Source organism: Mesoplodon bidens, assembly GCF_964165515.1.
Source record: "Mesoplodon bidens genome assembly, chromosome: 17".
Classification (NCBI taxonomy): domain Eukaryota; kingdom Metazoa; phylum Chordata; class Mammalia; order Artiodactyla; family Ziphiidae; genus Mesoplodon; species Mesoplodon bidens.
Window position 1 is genome coordinate 24,209,311 of NC_138174.1, and position 13,921 is coordinate 24,223,231.

The following is a 13,921-nucleotide window of genomic DNA, read 5'->3' on the forward strand; positions in this document are numbered from 1 at the left end:
TGCTGTATCATTCAAACTATGCTTTTTCACGGATTTGTCCTTGTCAATTTCCTTCAAATCAGGTTTCTGACCTGCTGCAGTTGGACAAGGTGGTAGTGTCTCTAAAGAAAATCCATGAGCCATATAACCTTTACATTCCAGAACACAATCCTTTCTTTCTGAAAGTGAACAGTGAGTTAAATGATCTTGAGCTTCAAGAAACTTGGGGAACTTTTCCGAGGTCAACCGTGACTCATCTCCAGGAACAGGCAAGTCTTCCTTGTGGAGTACATTTTTATCTACATTTGGGGTCACTGATTTGCTTTTGTCTATGGAATGTTTAACAACAGATTTAGATAATCGATCAGCAAACATGTCCTTCTTGCTAGCCTCACTCTGTTGCAGTGTTGCTTGATCACAGTGAAAAGGAGGGGTTTTTCCCTTTACTGTTTTAGTTAAACAATCTTTGTGTTTATCCATTGTTTTTGTAACTTTGAATGACGTCACTGAATCTAAAGTTTCATTTACTATTGTATGCACCACTGCCACAGAAAAATTGCTAATAATCACAGGATCACTCATTACTTTTGAAGAGCTTTCCATTTCAATATCATCATTAGTTGGTTTAACACCATTCTGGTTACCCAGATGGTGTTCTGAAGGTAAACAAATATTCCTGAGACAAGCTACGTCCTCTTCTTTGTTTTTTGTGGCAACCCCTGCTTGGGTAGAACCACCATTCAAACTACTATCATCAGATGATGGATGAGACTTTGCCTGATACATATTAGATGAAATATGATATGGGAGAAGGGCACTTCCTGCCAAGGGCACTGGTATAGAAGTAACGACTCCAGAAGTACAAAACAAGGCCTGTTGTACTGTGTATTCCTTTTTATATTCCGGTATTGGTTTTGTCACCATAATTGTTTGACCATTAAAAGTAGGGGAAAATGTAGAAGTCTGTGTCGGTGGCACTACATTTTCTGCGCTCACATACTTAATGTTATCTGTGGAAACACTAACTGCTGCCTTTGTTGTGAAGGTCACGTCAACTTGAGACAGCTCAATGAACGCTTCCTGTATTACAGATTCAGACAAATCTTTTGCATAGGACTTCACTACTTGGTCTTCATAGTCAAATGACCGACGCTGTGGAGATGCAGGTGTTGGAGGATATGAAAACTGACACACTTCCATGATGCCTTCAAAAACAAGTTCTTCAGCAAGATCTGCAGCAAACCTAGCAACAGTGTTTGTAAAGATCTGCTTCTTTACATACTGTAAATCTTTTAGAGCATTTGCAAAAGCTTCACTCACCAAAAAGTTAGCCAGACCACTAATGGCACGTTCTTTCAACGAAAACGCACGCTGCCTTCTCAGTTCATTAAATGCCATCTGAAAAACGGATGATGTCAATTTGATGGCTAATTGGCACAAAGCATTGGTACATGAAAAGACTCCTTTCTGTAAGTCTTTAAATGCACTGCCAAAACTTTTCTCCACAAGATCTGCTGCAAACTTCTGAATGCTATCCTTAATCACTGAGGATTTATTTTTAGATTTACTTTTTTGATCAAGGCTTCCACACTTAAGAGCTACCATTTTATTTTCTCCCTTTTTAATACTATTAATGTTGGATGTTGCATTTGTATGTTGGGTATAAAGAACCGAGCCCAGTACGTCACACGAAAGGCTATCTGCATAATCTTCATAGGTATAATAAACAGAATCATGATTTTCATGAATCCTATCTTCACCAATATCTGTTTGGCAAAAACATTCAGCAGGAGTACAGCCTCCAAGAGGACTAAAAGCAGAGGATCGAATAGGGCTAAACAAACCACTGTCTTCCCCTGATGCCTTCACTGGGCGGGGAGAATCTGGAGCATCACACAGGTTACTGTAAGGGGATTCTGGTTTACGAGGAGTTGGCTTCCTAACATTAGCTGGGAGAGCTGGACGATCAAACTTGAATTTTTGAGGATTCATAGTAGTGGTTACAGAACACAATTTTTCATGTTTGTGCCCTTTTTTTTGTGACAGCTTCCCTATGGCAGGATCTTTTAGAAATGGACAAGCAGACTCCAAAGTTTGTTCTAGTTCATCAAACTGATCAAAACTATCAAAAAACTCACTTACTTCTGAGTCTGAATCCTCAATATCATCTTTCATCACAGGAATTTTAGGTAACTCAAGTTTTGCTTTTAAACTTTTTTGATATCCCTCTTCATCCAAGAAAATAACAGGACTTGGACTTGAGCATTCTGATTCAGACGAGTAGGCAGGAGAGGAAGAGAACAACTGTTTCTGCACATCAGCATCACTATCTTTATCTGAAGCAGTAGAGGACCTATAGAAACTCCTTTGGACCCAAGGCTCAGAAACTGATGTCGTGACTGAAGCTTTCACAGAAGGCAGTTCTTTATGTCCCAGAATACTTATTAAAGAAGAAGGTTTAGCCAATGACTTCTGCCATCCAGAGCCAACCAGAACCCTGAACTCATGGGTTTCTAAACGGTGACCAGAAATAGTCTGTGAAGCAGCATCGCACTGGCTCCTTAGTGCAGTAATGTTTATTCCTACAGGAAAAGAATAAAACGATTATTCTTGAACAGAATTTTTTAATTAATTTAAATCAATGGGAATAAGTAGACTTGAAGCAGGAAATATTTATTTGTACTGTGTCTTCTACACTATGTTGTTTAACAGATTCATCCCAAATCATACTTAAAAGCAAGTACATGCTTTATTTTACCCCACATCTGGGAATACCTGGTCTACAGAATGCCTAGCACACTGTCGCATGTTAGAAACACTAATATTTAGGTGACTCTGCCAGCTAAGTCTGCTCAAGTTTGAACTTAGGCATGTTCCAAACACTTAATGTAATAAGGGAAACAGTACTTGAACAGTACTACCTAAATAAGAAGAGAAAGAACAAAACTAAAAACCAGATAACGATGAACTTAAAATCACAAGGAAATTAATTCCTCAATCAGAAAAAAAGATTTAGATGCTTAAACTTGATCAAATTTCAAAATAAATTTCAACTGAACAAGTCTGCCTTAAAACTTTTAAAACTGAACTTTACACCTTAATTCTCTATTTCAAGAAAAAAATCTAGTAAAGAACAAACCATCATTATATGGCTTTGAAGCCTCTTCATCCTCTAAGTGCTCAAAGGCAGTGACAAAGTCATCTTCGATGGAAGATACTGACTGGTTAGTATCATCATCATCTTCATTAGTGGCCTCAAGTTGGCACTTCTGATGCAAACATGTGTCCAGGGTGTACCTTATACCCATAGTATATTTACTTAGGAGACTAAAGATAAAATCAATTCTGAGTCTTGGTAATGTAGATGACACTCTCATGACACAAAGCATTCCAGGATGATGACTCTTGGGAAAGACAAAAGATGATAAGAATAATTTTAATTTCAAAATATATTATACTTATAAGACATATTACCTGGAAATGATGTCTAGAAATAACATGATTCCATTTAAAGAAAAAAAAGAAGAAAAGAAACACATGCATCCTGAAAGGCTCCCCGGTTTTGTAATGTTTAATTCTTTTCCTCATTCTTTCTCTACAATACTTCTCAATTCTCAATCTCTTTTTCTCCCATCTTTCTCTTATCCAGATATTCAAATTCTACCTATTCTATCTCCTTAAATGTTAGAGAACTTGCTATCCATTCCTTTGACAATTATGTTTTCCTGTATTATTGTACAGTCCTGTGATTTTTCTTATTTAATTATTCACCTAGTTCACCAACTACACTGTAAACTGCTTGAGGACAGGAACCAGGTCTTAGTCTTTCTGTATCCCATTTTCCTGTAGCTTTTAGTATGATACCACATTCTCTCCTGTCATAAAAGAATCGTCCCCTCCTTTTACCTAAATTCCCCTGGTGTTTCAATTTACAATAATGTTTATAGCTTTGATTAAAAATAAAAGTTGCCAGATTTTTCCACACATATTATTTTTAAAAATGTAAATATTGACAAATGACTTATTCAAAAAACTAGAAATTAGATAAAATAGCTAATCACCTCTTGCATCCTAGCAAATAAAACAAAGTAAATATAAATGAAAAATATAATTAAGGAAATGAGGAGAGCAGTTCTACTTTTATCTGTGAATCTCCTAACAAACACAGTGGTATTTTATACTTCAAGGAATAAGTAATTCAAATTTTAAATATACTAATAATTCAATTTTCAGGAGGGAAACATACAATTCATTTTTCTTTGAGGTATTAACAACAAAGTTAACACTTAATAAAGAACTAAAAGCTCAATGTCACAAAACTAATGACCTTTCAAAAATGATGACATTTTTGTTTATAAACAAAGAACATATCTTCAGATATCCATTTTACATGGAATTTTTTAAACAGGAAAATGAGTTAAAGTATGTTCTCTAAAACATACAGCACAATATTTACACAAATTTGAAACTGGAAATAAGAGGGAAAAATTCCTATGACTTATTCACAGGTAGTAGTTCAAGAAATCCAGAAACAATCAAATTTTAGAAAAAAAATTAATATGTACTTGCATACCACTTATAGAGCTTCACACATGGAAAATCTAATTTAAAGCTATGACCAAAATTATTTTACCCTTCAGTGATTTCAAAGCTTCTTGAGTTAGATTTCTTATGAATCATATTTCCTTGAGATGGCATTAAACAAAAAGAAACTTCACCCAAGCATTTAAAAGTTTAATACACTAAATCAAATGTCACTGTAAAATTTGCCAACAAAAACTCATTAGAAATAATATATAAAAGTTACCTGGTTTAGAGGACCATTGTTTATATCTGATGATTTATTTATATCCTTCATACAAATAATTTCATTTTCATTTAGACTGCAGAAGTGCAGTGAATTCAGAAGATCTGGGAGTTCCAAAGAAACTGCAGCCAAATCCTAATTTAAAGCAATAACACAATAAATAACACTGTAGCATAACACTTTTGTTAAAGTCCCTATAATGTGGCCTTATAAAAAAATCATAAGGTCTACTGGTTAATAAATTTTCCACTTCATAATAGTTAACATACGCAGTTTACTGGCCGCAGTCAATTTTTTAAAAACTCAAAAATAAAATGTACTAAAATATTTTTAAACGTCTATTTCTGTAGCCTTTTAAAAATAACGATACCAAGCTATAACAAAATTTTACATGGTTATCTCACACATCCATGACAATTTAGGCATTTAATAGTTTTTAGCTGCAAATGTCAACCTGAAGTCCTAAAGTTTAACCATGGAATTTTTCAAATGGGATTCTTGCCTATAGAATATACTTCTTTGGAGCTTAAGTTACATATTTATAAAATCCAAGTCTATTTTTCTGCCTTTCCTCTCTAAGGTATTATATCAGACTTCACTGAAAATTTTATGAAGATGTAAAGGAAAAGAAAATGCCTTTGTTTTTCTTCTCATTTGCCCTTCTTATGTAACTGTTTTGCCCAGTTAAAAGAATTATTAACATCTTTGACCCTTCATAGAGTATTTTCCTGGTTTTATCAGTAATTCTTAAAGAGGAAGTAGAGTATGAAAGAAATATTTTGGATACTTCTTTCAGCCTTATGTTCTTGGGACTATATCTTCTCCTGTGCCTTCTGTCTAAACTATTTCTTTCAGGCAAGAGCACAATCAAGACACAGCAGAGTTTTCATTCGTCATCACCTGATATGCATTATCTTTATAAATAATGCAGTGTTGCTTCTTCTACTAGGAGATGCTTTACTGGCACAAAAGGAAGCCCGGCAATCACAAATTTTAAGAAGCGGTACGAGGTGAAAAAAAGTACGCCTACCACATCTACACGAGCTTCAACTCCTCTTCACGTAACTGTGAAGCTTTCCTTTGCTGATCCTAATCTCAACTGTCAGTCCCTTTATAAATACCTGCCTAAATCAAACAGGCTAAAATTTTTACACTGGTTAATCACAACTTTTTACAAATTTTATCTTTTAAATTTAACTCTATCTCAATTAAAAACATAAGAATATGACTGTTGAAGTTAGATTATAAAGACGTCAAAATAAAAAAATAAATCTTTCATTCTACATTATGACAGAATGGAGAAAACGTCAGCCTGCGGTTTGCAACCTTCTCAGATAAGTGACTTTTGTGGTCTCTTAACCTAAAACTGCTTTCTGTCATAACAAGAATGCTCGGTGAAAACACTAAAAGTGAAAATGTCCAAGGCACACTCAAAAATTGATCTCAAAATGTCATCTTTTAACTTTAAATAGGAATGATAACAGAAGAGTTTAATGTAAATTTGGGGCTAATAAGGCAAATTTTCCATGCTCTTAAAATTTGTTCCACATAATCTCTCAGGGCCCTTTCCAGTTCAATAAATTGACCATACCTGTATATGAGCAGCATCTGTTTCTTCATTAAAACCTAGAAATGTGACCTGAATAAAGAAGGAATAAAGATCCATTAAAATTTTAAAGTCTTGTCTCAGTTAGACGGTTGACAGAGCTGAGAAACAGAAAAAGAAGCACACAAAGCATTAAAATGCTGCTGTCGTGAACAGGATGATAAATTTTTTCAAAGATGATCAAAGTGTTTTCACCAAAGATTTGGCTCCAGAATTGAGGTTCCTAAACCTCCCCCACAGCCACTTCATTAGCCAGTTCAACCAATTCTAGTCCCCAAACGTATCTCACATGTGCCCACTTCTCTCCATAGCCCCTGATGCCACTTCTCACCTGTGCACCTCCAATCCTCTCCCACCTGTCCCAGGAATTATCCTGTCATTTCCCTGTTGAAACCTTTCCAGGCTTCTCAGTGCAAAGTCCTAACACAGGCCCCAAGGCTCTGGCTTAGCTGGTGCCTTCAACTTTCCCTCACTTTCATTCATACACATGGCCCCTTTCTGGGTCCAGAACACGCCAGAACATTCTTGCCTAGGGGCTTCAGATTGGTGCCCTTTCAACCCGGATCTCTATTCCTTGGATGTTTACATGCCTAGCTCCTCCTCATTCTTTAAGTTCCAACCTAAATGTCACCTCCTCAGAGAGGCCTTCCCTGGGCACCCCCAAGGCTACCTCCTGATTGACTCTTCGGGATATCATCACTTTTTTCCTTCAGTGCCTTTACACAGAGATTTCTCTGCAAAAGTTTATGTAAATTAAATTACTGAAGAAAATCTAATGGCCTGAGGAAATGTCACATTATTAAGTAAAAAGGACAAGTTACAGAAATATGATATAGACTATGCACACAATTTCAACCTTATTTTTAAAAACATATGCATGGAAAATAATACTGGACGATAATATACCAAATTATAAGCAGTGATTAACTCTCAATGATGGAATTGTAAGTGATCTTATTTTTCTCTACTCTTTTCCCCCATAGTTTTTTCTTTCTTAATTCACAGGATTAATGATAGTCATTTTCTTTTTTATGCTTTCAGTATTTCTTTTTTTTCTATATGGATGAGATGTACTTTTATAACCTGAAAAAGTATTATTTTAAAAATTTATATTCCCTTTATGTCTTTGACATCATAAGAAGAAATTCTGGCCACTTGAAGATAGATCAGTAAACTGTCTACTAAGCAAGTCCTGTGACTAAAAATATTAAGCACTTAAATGGCAGCAATATGGATAATCAATTCTCAAGAATTAATGGAAAACAGCATAGTTGAAATACAAAGCAACACTCAATATACTTTTGATCTCTTTCTGATAATTAAAAAACAAGTCAGAATCTTAGATTATTCCAGAATCTTTATTCTCATTAATTATGGTTACTACTTCACAGAAACGTTACAGTTAATTTCCAGGTGCCTAGGTAAGTTATTAACCTGCAGGAGCCGTCTCCTCACCTATAAAACTTAAAGGAACACACCTCCTCTCCCACAGTTCTGAGGATTAATTAGATAATGTGAAGGAAAGTGCCTAGCACATCATAGGCACTCGATAACAAAGAGACACTCAAATAACAAGTTTCCTTCCTTTCTTCAAAAAGATACTTGGAGATATCTATAGCCTAAAATGAGAAATTCCTCCTATTCTTTCAAGTTTCCTTTTACTGAATACAAAAGAGAAAATAAGCTGGCACAGGGTTTTAAAGGTGCCAGTAGAAGTTTGAATTTCCCATTGATTAAGGAATGTGGGCTCAGAGGGGCACTGTGTAAGCAACTGGAGACAGACGGCTGGAAAACTGTTTGAGGGCAGAGGACACAGAAGACTTGTCACGCTTGGCAACAGCTGAGGAGATTAGGGTGGCTTGGCTTTACTAAAATAAAGTAAAAAAGGATAAAAAAAAGAGGAGAACAGCCAAGTGCCACAGCACTGAGCTGATACAAAAAGAGGCACAGGTCAGAGACCATTACAGGGTCTGAAAGGTGTGCTCACCATCCTATGGAACTACTTCAAATACAGTTTCTCAAGGAATATGAATGAAAATCATTCCCAAAAATAATAATCAAGATTTTTTATGAGAACTCTGATTTCAAAAAGATTTTTTAATTCACATATTTATTGGTTTTGAGCTTCAATGGCCCAATACCCTATCTCTCTTCTTTGGTAACATAAATGTATTAATGGACTATGGCAATATTGTTGAAAAAAATTTTACTCCTTTTTATAGTAATAAATTCAAACAAAGGCTGGAAATGCTGATGCAACAGAGAAATAGATGAGCAAGTAGTATATCGTATCCTTAAGTGGTAAATATCTTAATTTCAAAATAAACGTACCACTACTTTTTCATTTTGAACCAAAGCACTGAATTTAAACAAGCAAGAAAACAATAACCCCAAAAATGAATATAAGAAATAAGTATATATTTTGTTTCAGAGTAGAAAATTTTAGTATGAAAGTCCCAATTACTGAACATAGCAGAAATCATCTAATACAGTGCTGTGTGTCTGATGAGTGGTCGGTAATGCCTGTGCACTGAATTAAATGTGCTCATTATAATAGAATAATGTTAGCAGGTATTTAATATTTAAAACAGGTACTTCTCACACATGTATTAATGTGCAGAGATTTTAGGCATTCTAAAAACAGACCATGCAGTTCTACAAAGATATATGAAAATACATTGTGCTGTATTAGGAAAGGGTTAGTGTAATCTGTCAAACCTCAGTCAAATTGGCATGTTCATCCTGCTTTAAACAGTCCTCTGCTGATACACTGCATAGTTTCTTCTCACTCTGCAATAAAGACTTTACGGACTGGAACACATCTTCACTGAAGCTCTGAAAATAAAAGATATTCTTAATTTACTTAATTCTAAGACAAGGTAAAAATTCCTGGTGATGGATTAAGTGAAGAGTCACTAACTTTCCAATGAATATTCACTGGAAACCTTTTGATGTAACAGAACTCAACTCAGCTGAGAGGAAGAAAGAACAAAAGGCTACAGTAGAGCTCCACGTGTTCAACACACACAGCCCAGTCACTCAACCTACTGGAGACCACGAGGCCCTCAGCCAGGTTCTCTCACTCTCACCCTGCACTAAAACCTAACAGATCACATATCTGATTTCCAAGTCATTGGCAGAACAGGAGCAACAATTTATATAAGGAGATGATGTGGAAGCTAATCGTAAGGTATGCTAACAACGTGATGACTCTCATAACAAAGTTGGAGATGGAAAAAAAGAAAGATAAATTAACTCAAAACAAGGCTTTTCAGGGGTCTTAAAGCAGCTGTATGATGAAAATGAGAGAAGGCATTCCAGATTGGAAAGAGAAAGATGTCACAAGTGCAAAGAAACAGAGGGAGGAAAAAGTTACATTAAAAAATGGGTATTAAATTTGGACATAAACAGAACATTAATTTCTCTCTACATTCTGATTTGTTGATCTGCTCTTCTGTCAGAAATGTCCTTACTCCCCAATGTTCCCCTGTAGAAATCCTACCCATCCCAAGACCTGTGAAGATTTTCCCATCCCTTAGTCATAATAAATCTCTAAGTTCCTACTGTATTGTTTGCACATTAAGATCATTTAACCTATATCACAACATATTATAATAACTGCTTTCATATATATTTGTCTTTCCTACCCATTAAACCAAATTACTGAGGTCAGAGATTGTCTTTTACTCTATTTATTTCCCCAGATTTCAGTACCTCACATACAAGATGAACTCAATACATGTTCGCTAATTTTAATAAATTAAAAATTAGTCAAAATCTTATCTAAGAGAAGGGATACAAATATGAAATCAAAGAATTAAGAAAAATGCAATGTTAAATTTGAACTTTCAATATGAACTCAAGATTCTTTAGATGTATGTACTACATTTTCCCATTGATACATCATAGAAGCAATGACCCTCAGCAGCAATGAGCATACCCGGCACACAGATTTTGATCTCTAAATACCATTCACCAATTAAAAGAACTAGATCCCCCTTGACAGAATGGCTGGTTCCAGGTCTGAGGCAGAAATGTATGAAGTGTGGCTGGGACATCTTATTGTGAAAGAATGCAAGGACATGCAGATTAACTGGGTTATTTCAAAAGAACACAGAAGCCAACTTGAAGGAATTCCCATTGGCCAAATTTGGGATAATCTGAGCATCAAAAAATAAAAATGATAATGGAGTATAACAACTGAATTAAAAAAAGAAAACTACAAGTCCATTAAAAGAGACAGATAAAAAGGGTGGGGATTGGGGGAGTGTGCTACTTTACATGAGAATGCTGGCTAACAGATATGAACAGAATGACAAAATTTTAAAATTCCGTTTGTAACTCCCTCCAATGTACTTACTGACTTAGGAAAGGATCACCCATTACCCTAATCCACTGGGTTAAAAGCTACTGGGGAACAAGATACACTGTTTTGCAACATCACCTTACAGATTATTTATTAATAGTGTTAATTACAAAGGGATTATGTGTCTTTAGATTGGAGATATCTGGTGGTTACAAGTTTCCTACCTGGTCAAGCCTGGTACTAACAATATGCACTGCCTGATCTGACACAGTGGAGTGACCACGACATCATCTTTGAGGTGTTCCTGCTGAACCGAACCACAGGGAAAAACAAATGGACTCAGAATATGGGACTGTCCTACAAGATAACTGGTACAGACTCTTCCAAAGATTTGCCATCGTGAGAAAAGAATCTAGACCACTGAACTGGAGCAGACTGGGGGAGACCAAAGAAACACAACACCCAAACACAGAGTGTCACCCTCGCTTAGATCTTAGATGAGAGACAAGGAAAAAGGAACAAGGATATTTGAGACAACTGGGGAAATCTCTGCATGGATTGCATGTTAGACAGTTACTGAATTAATGATTTCCTGAGGGGTGGTAATAATGATGTTCTTAAGAGACGCATGCTGATATACTAAGGGAAGTAAAATAATGTCTGTGGCCTACTCTCATTTGGTTTCAAAAGGGAAGTGTGTATATGTGTACACACACAGAATGGGTGTGGCAAAATGTTAACAGAGAGTGAATCTGAGTGAAGAGTATATGTGGTGTTTATTGCACTGTTTATTCCCCCAATATCTGAATATTCAAAAGTTTAAGTGATTCTGTTTTCATTCATGAGTGGAAGTTTTCAGTCTCAGATATGAACATGAACTGAAAAAAGGAAAAAATATGAAATGTGAAATCTGAACATGAGCAATCATTATAAACTCATGACAGTGAAGGAACAAAGGACAGATCTTGATTTCTAAATACTATTCAGGGGTTCTTTGGAGAAACAGTCCATTCTAGGTCCGAGGAAGGTAAAGTAGGAAGTGAAACTGGGTCAATTTCGTCCTAGAAAGCAAGGAAGCAATTAAAGAATTATGAGGCTGTGCATAACACACATATACATAAACAGTATACAATATTTACATTCATGTATTTTTATCTAAAAGGGTTTCCAAGTATTCAAGTGAATTCAAACCAAATCTTTATCATGGGCCTAATATAAATAATGGTCTGAATAAAAAAGACATTAAATTAATAGTATAAAGTTTCAGCTGCAGCCTAATTCCTTATCTCAGGAATATATTGGTAAATTCAAGTCAAATAGGTAGGTAGCATAATGTCTGAAGAACAAGATCACTAGCTCACTACTATATTTTGTATATATATATTTCTTAGTTCTAATTATTAGTTTAAAGCAATCAGTACAATTTAAATATTAATTTAAAGCTATGGGTCCAATTGCTAATCTGAAAAAAAAGTATAATATACTCTAGTTTACAGAAAGTAGAAATAGAGAAAATAGTTTTTATTGTCTTTTTTTCAAATTAAAAAGGGGACCTACTAAGTTTAAAGGTACCTGAAAAACACATGGGGCATATTACTTAAAAATGTAATGACTACACTGTTCCAAAATAAGTTTACTTTCTGTTTTCCAACTCCGCCGGCACCTTTCAATTTGACAACCACTCTCTTCCAGTTAGCAGTCAAATCCAAACATTTCTCAGATCTCTGAAGAAATGAGTAAATAAATGAAAAGGCAGGCCTAGCAGCTTACAAGAACACTAACAATTAGAAGCTGGAAAGATGTGCAAAGGAGACAAGTGTTATCGTAAGAGAGAAGAAAAGAAAGAAGCTGTAACGAAAGAAGTCAAAGGCCGTCTTAACATGTAAGGACTTGTCAAGAGTGTCATATAATGCAGAAGATGAAGCTAAAAAAAGGGTTCACCAAGACTGCTGACCATCCCCCAGTATTCATCCTTCCTTTCTGCCTTTAAGTAACACCCCTCCACAGTTTTGGCAAAGACAAAAATGTCAAGAAATGAAAGGGTAACCAAATCGTCTCAAGGGAGGAAAGAGAGAGGGCTCTTCCTCAGACTAGAAAGCAGAAACGATCAGGAATCACATTTAACTTGCTCACGACTGATTATCCAGCCAATACCTAACACAGAGCCTGGCATATAAGCAGCTCTCAAATTTATATTATATTTGCTGAGTGAATGAATGGATGGTAATATTTTGGGGTAAAGCTACAGCTGTAGAAGAAAAGTCACACCTGATGCTATTTATATTGCTAAAAAGAAGAGAGAAAACTATCTGCTGAGAAGAAATAGCGAGACGTGATCTTTGGCAAATAAAAGTCACTGTCTTCAAGATTTCATATCACTATTTTCATATATGTCAATCTTTGCAGTATTTTATCGTTATTCATTTCAATAATAAGATTCATTTTAAAAACAAGAATACCTGCTGCTTAACAAGACTTCAACTTCAAAAAAACTGATCAACGTTTTTATTAAAACTATCACTAAAAGGAATCCAATATAGTGAACTTACTTTTCTGACAGATGCTCTAGTTTTCATGTGACTGTTTCTGAAAGTCTGGAAGGTCGCCATAACTATATTGCTGTTGTAGGTAATCAGTGACGAGTTAGTCCACAAAAGACCTGAAGAAAAAATATTAAAAGAAAATAACTATTTTATTGATCTTAGTGATTCAAGCAAGCATTCTGTCCTAAGATAACTTCTTTAAATTCAGTCATTCACAAAAAAAAAAAAACATAAGAATTCTGAGACATAAAAATTTATTAAGCAATCCAACATGAATATTTGAAAAATATGAATATTGGCACCTTAACGAGATACCAAATTATTACAAACATCTTTTTAGGTTCAAAATTATTATAAACTAGTTTATCCTTATCTAGTCAATCTCACTGCCCTTTTTCATTACAAATAAGAAAATATTTGAAAGCCTCAATAAGAAATATTTCAAAAGCCTTTTAAAAATCTAGAGCAGACAATGTCACAGAAAGAATCTCAGCCTTCTTGCCTCCTAAAAGTCACTCTATCCCTACAGCAACTGTGAATGCTCTAAACATTCTTATTTCTTGGGCAGAAAGGTTTAATAATAAACAAATGAGAATATGAAATCTGTACATATCAAATAAAATCAGATAAAAACAAAGCCCTTATATAGGAATCTCAACAGCATACCAATGACGAGAGTT

The 13,921-nt window shown here is 35.1% G+C and overlaps 1 protein-coding gene across 1 annotated transcript in view; it reads right to left on the minus strand.

The window, feature by feature from the left end:
- The window catches only part of AKAP11 (A-kinase anchoring protein 11), a 45,950-nt gene that overhangs the window by 20,285 nt on the left and 11,744 nt on the right, over positions 1-13,921 (minus strand). Inside the window, exons 3-8 of the mRNA XM_081214697.1 lie at positions 13,248-13,357; positions 9,111-9,227; positions 6,378-6,425; positions 4,787-4,921; positions 3,119-3,383; positions 4-2,561 (exon numbers count right to left, since the gene is read on the minus strand). Coding sequence (XP_081070823.1) covers positions 4-2,561; positions 3,119-3,383; positions 4,787-4,921; positions 6,378-6,425; positions 9,111-9,227; positions 13,248-13,357 — 3,233 coding nt within the window. The remainder of the gene's footprint in view (positions 1-3; positions 2,562-3,118; positions 3,384-4,786; positions 4,922-6,377; positions 6,426-9,110; positions 9,228-13,247; positions 13,358-13,921) is intronic.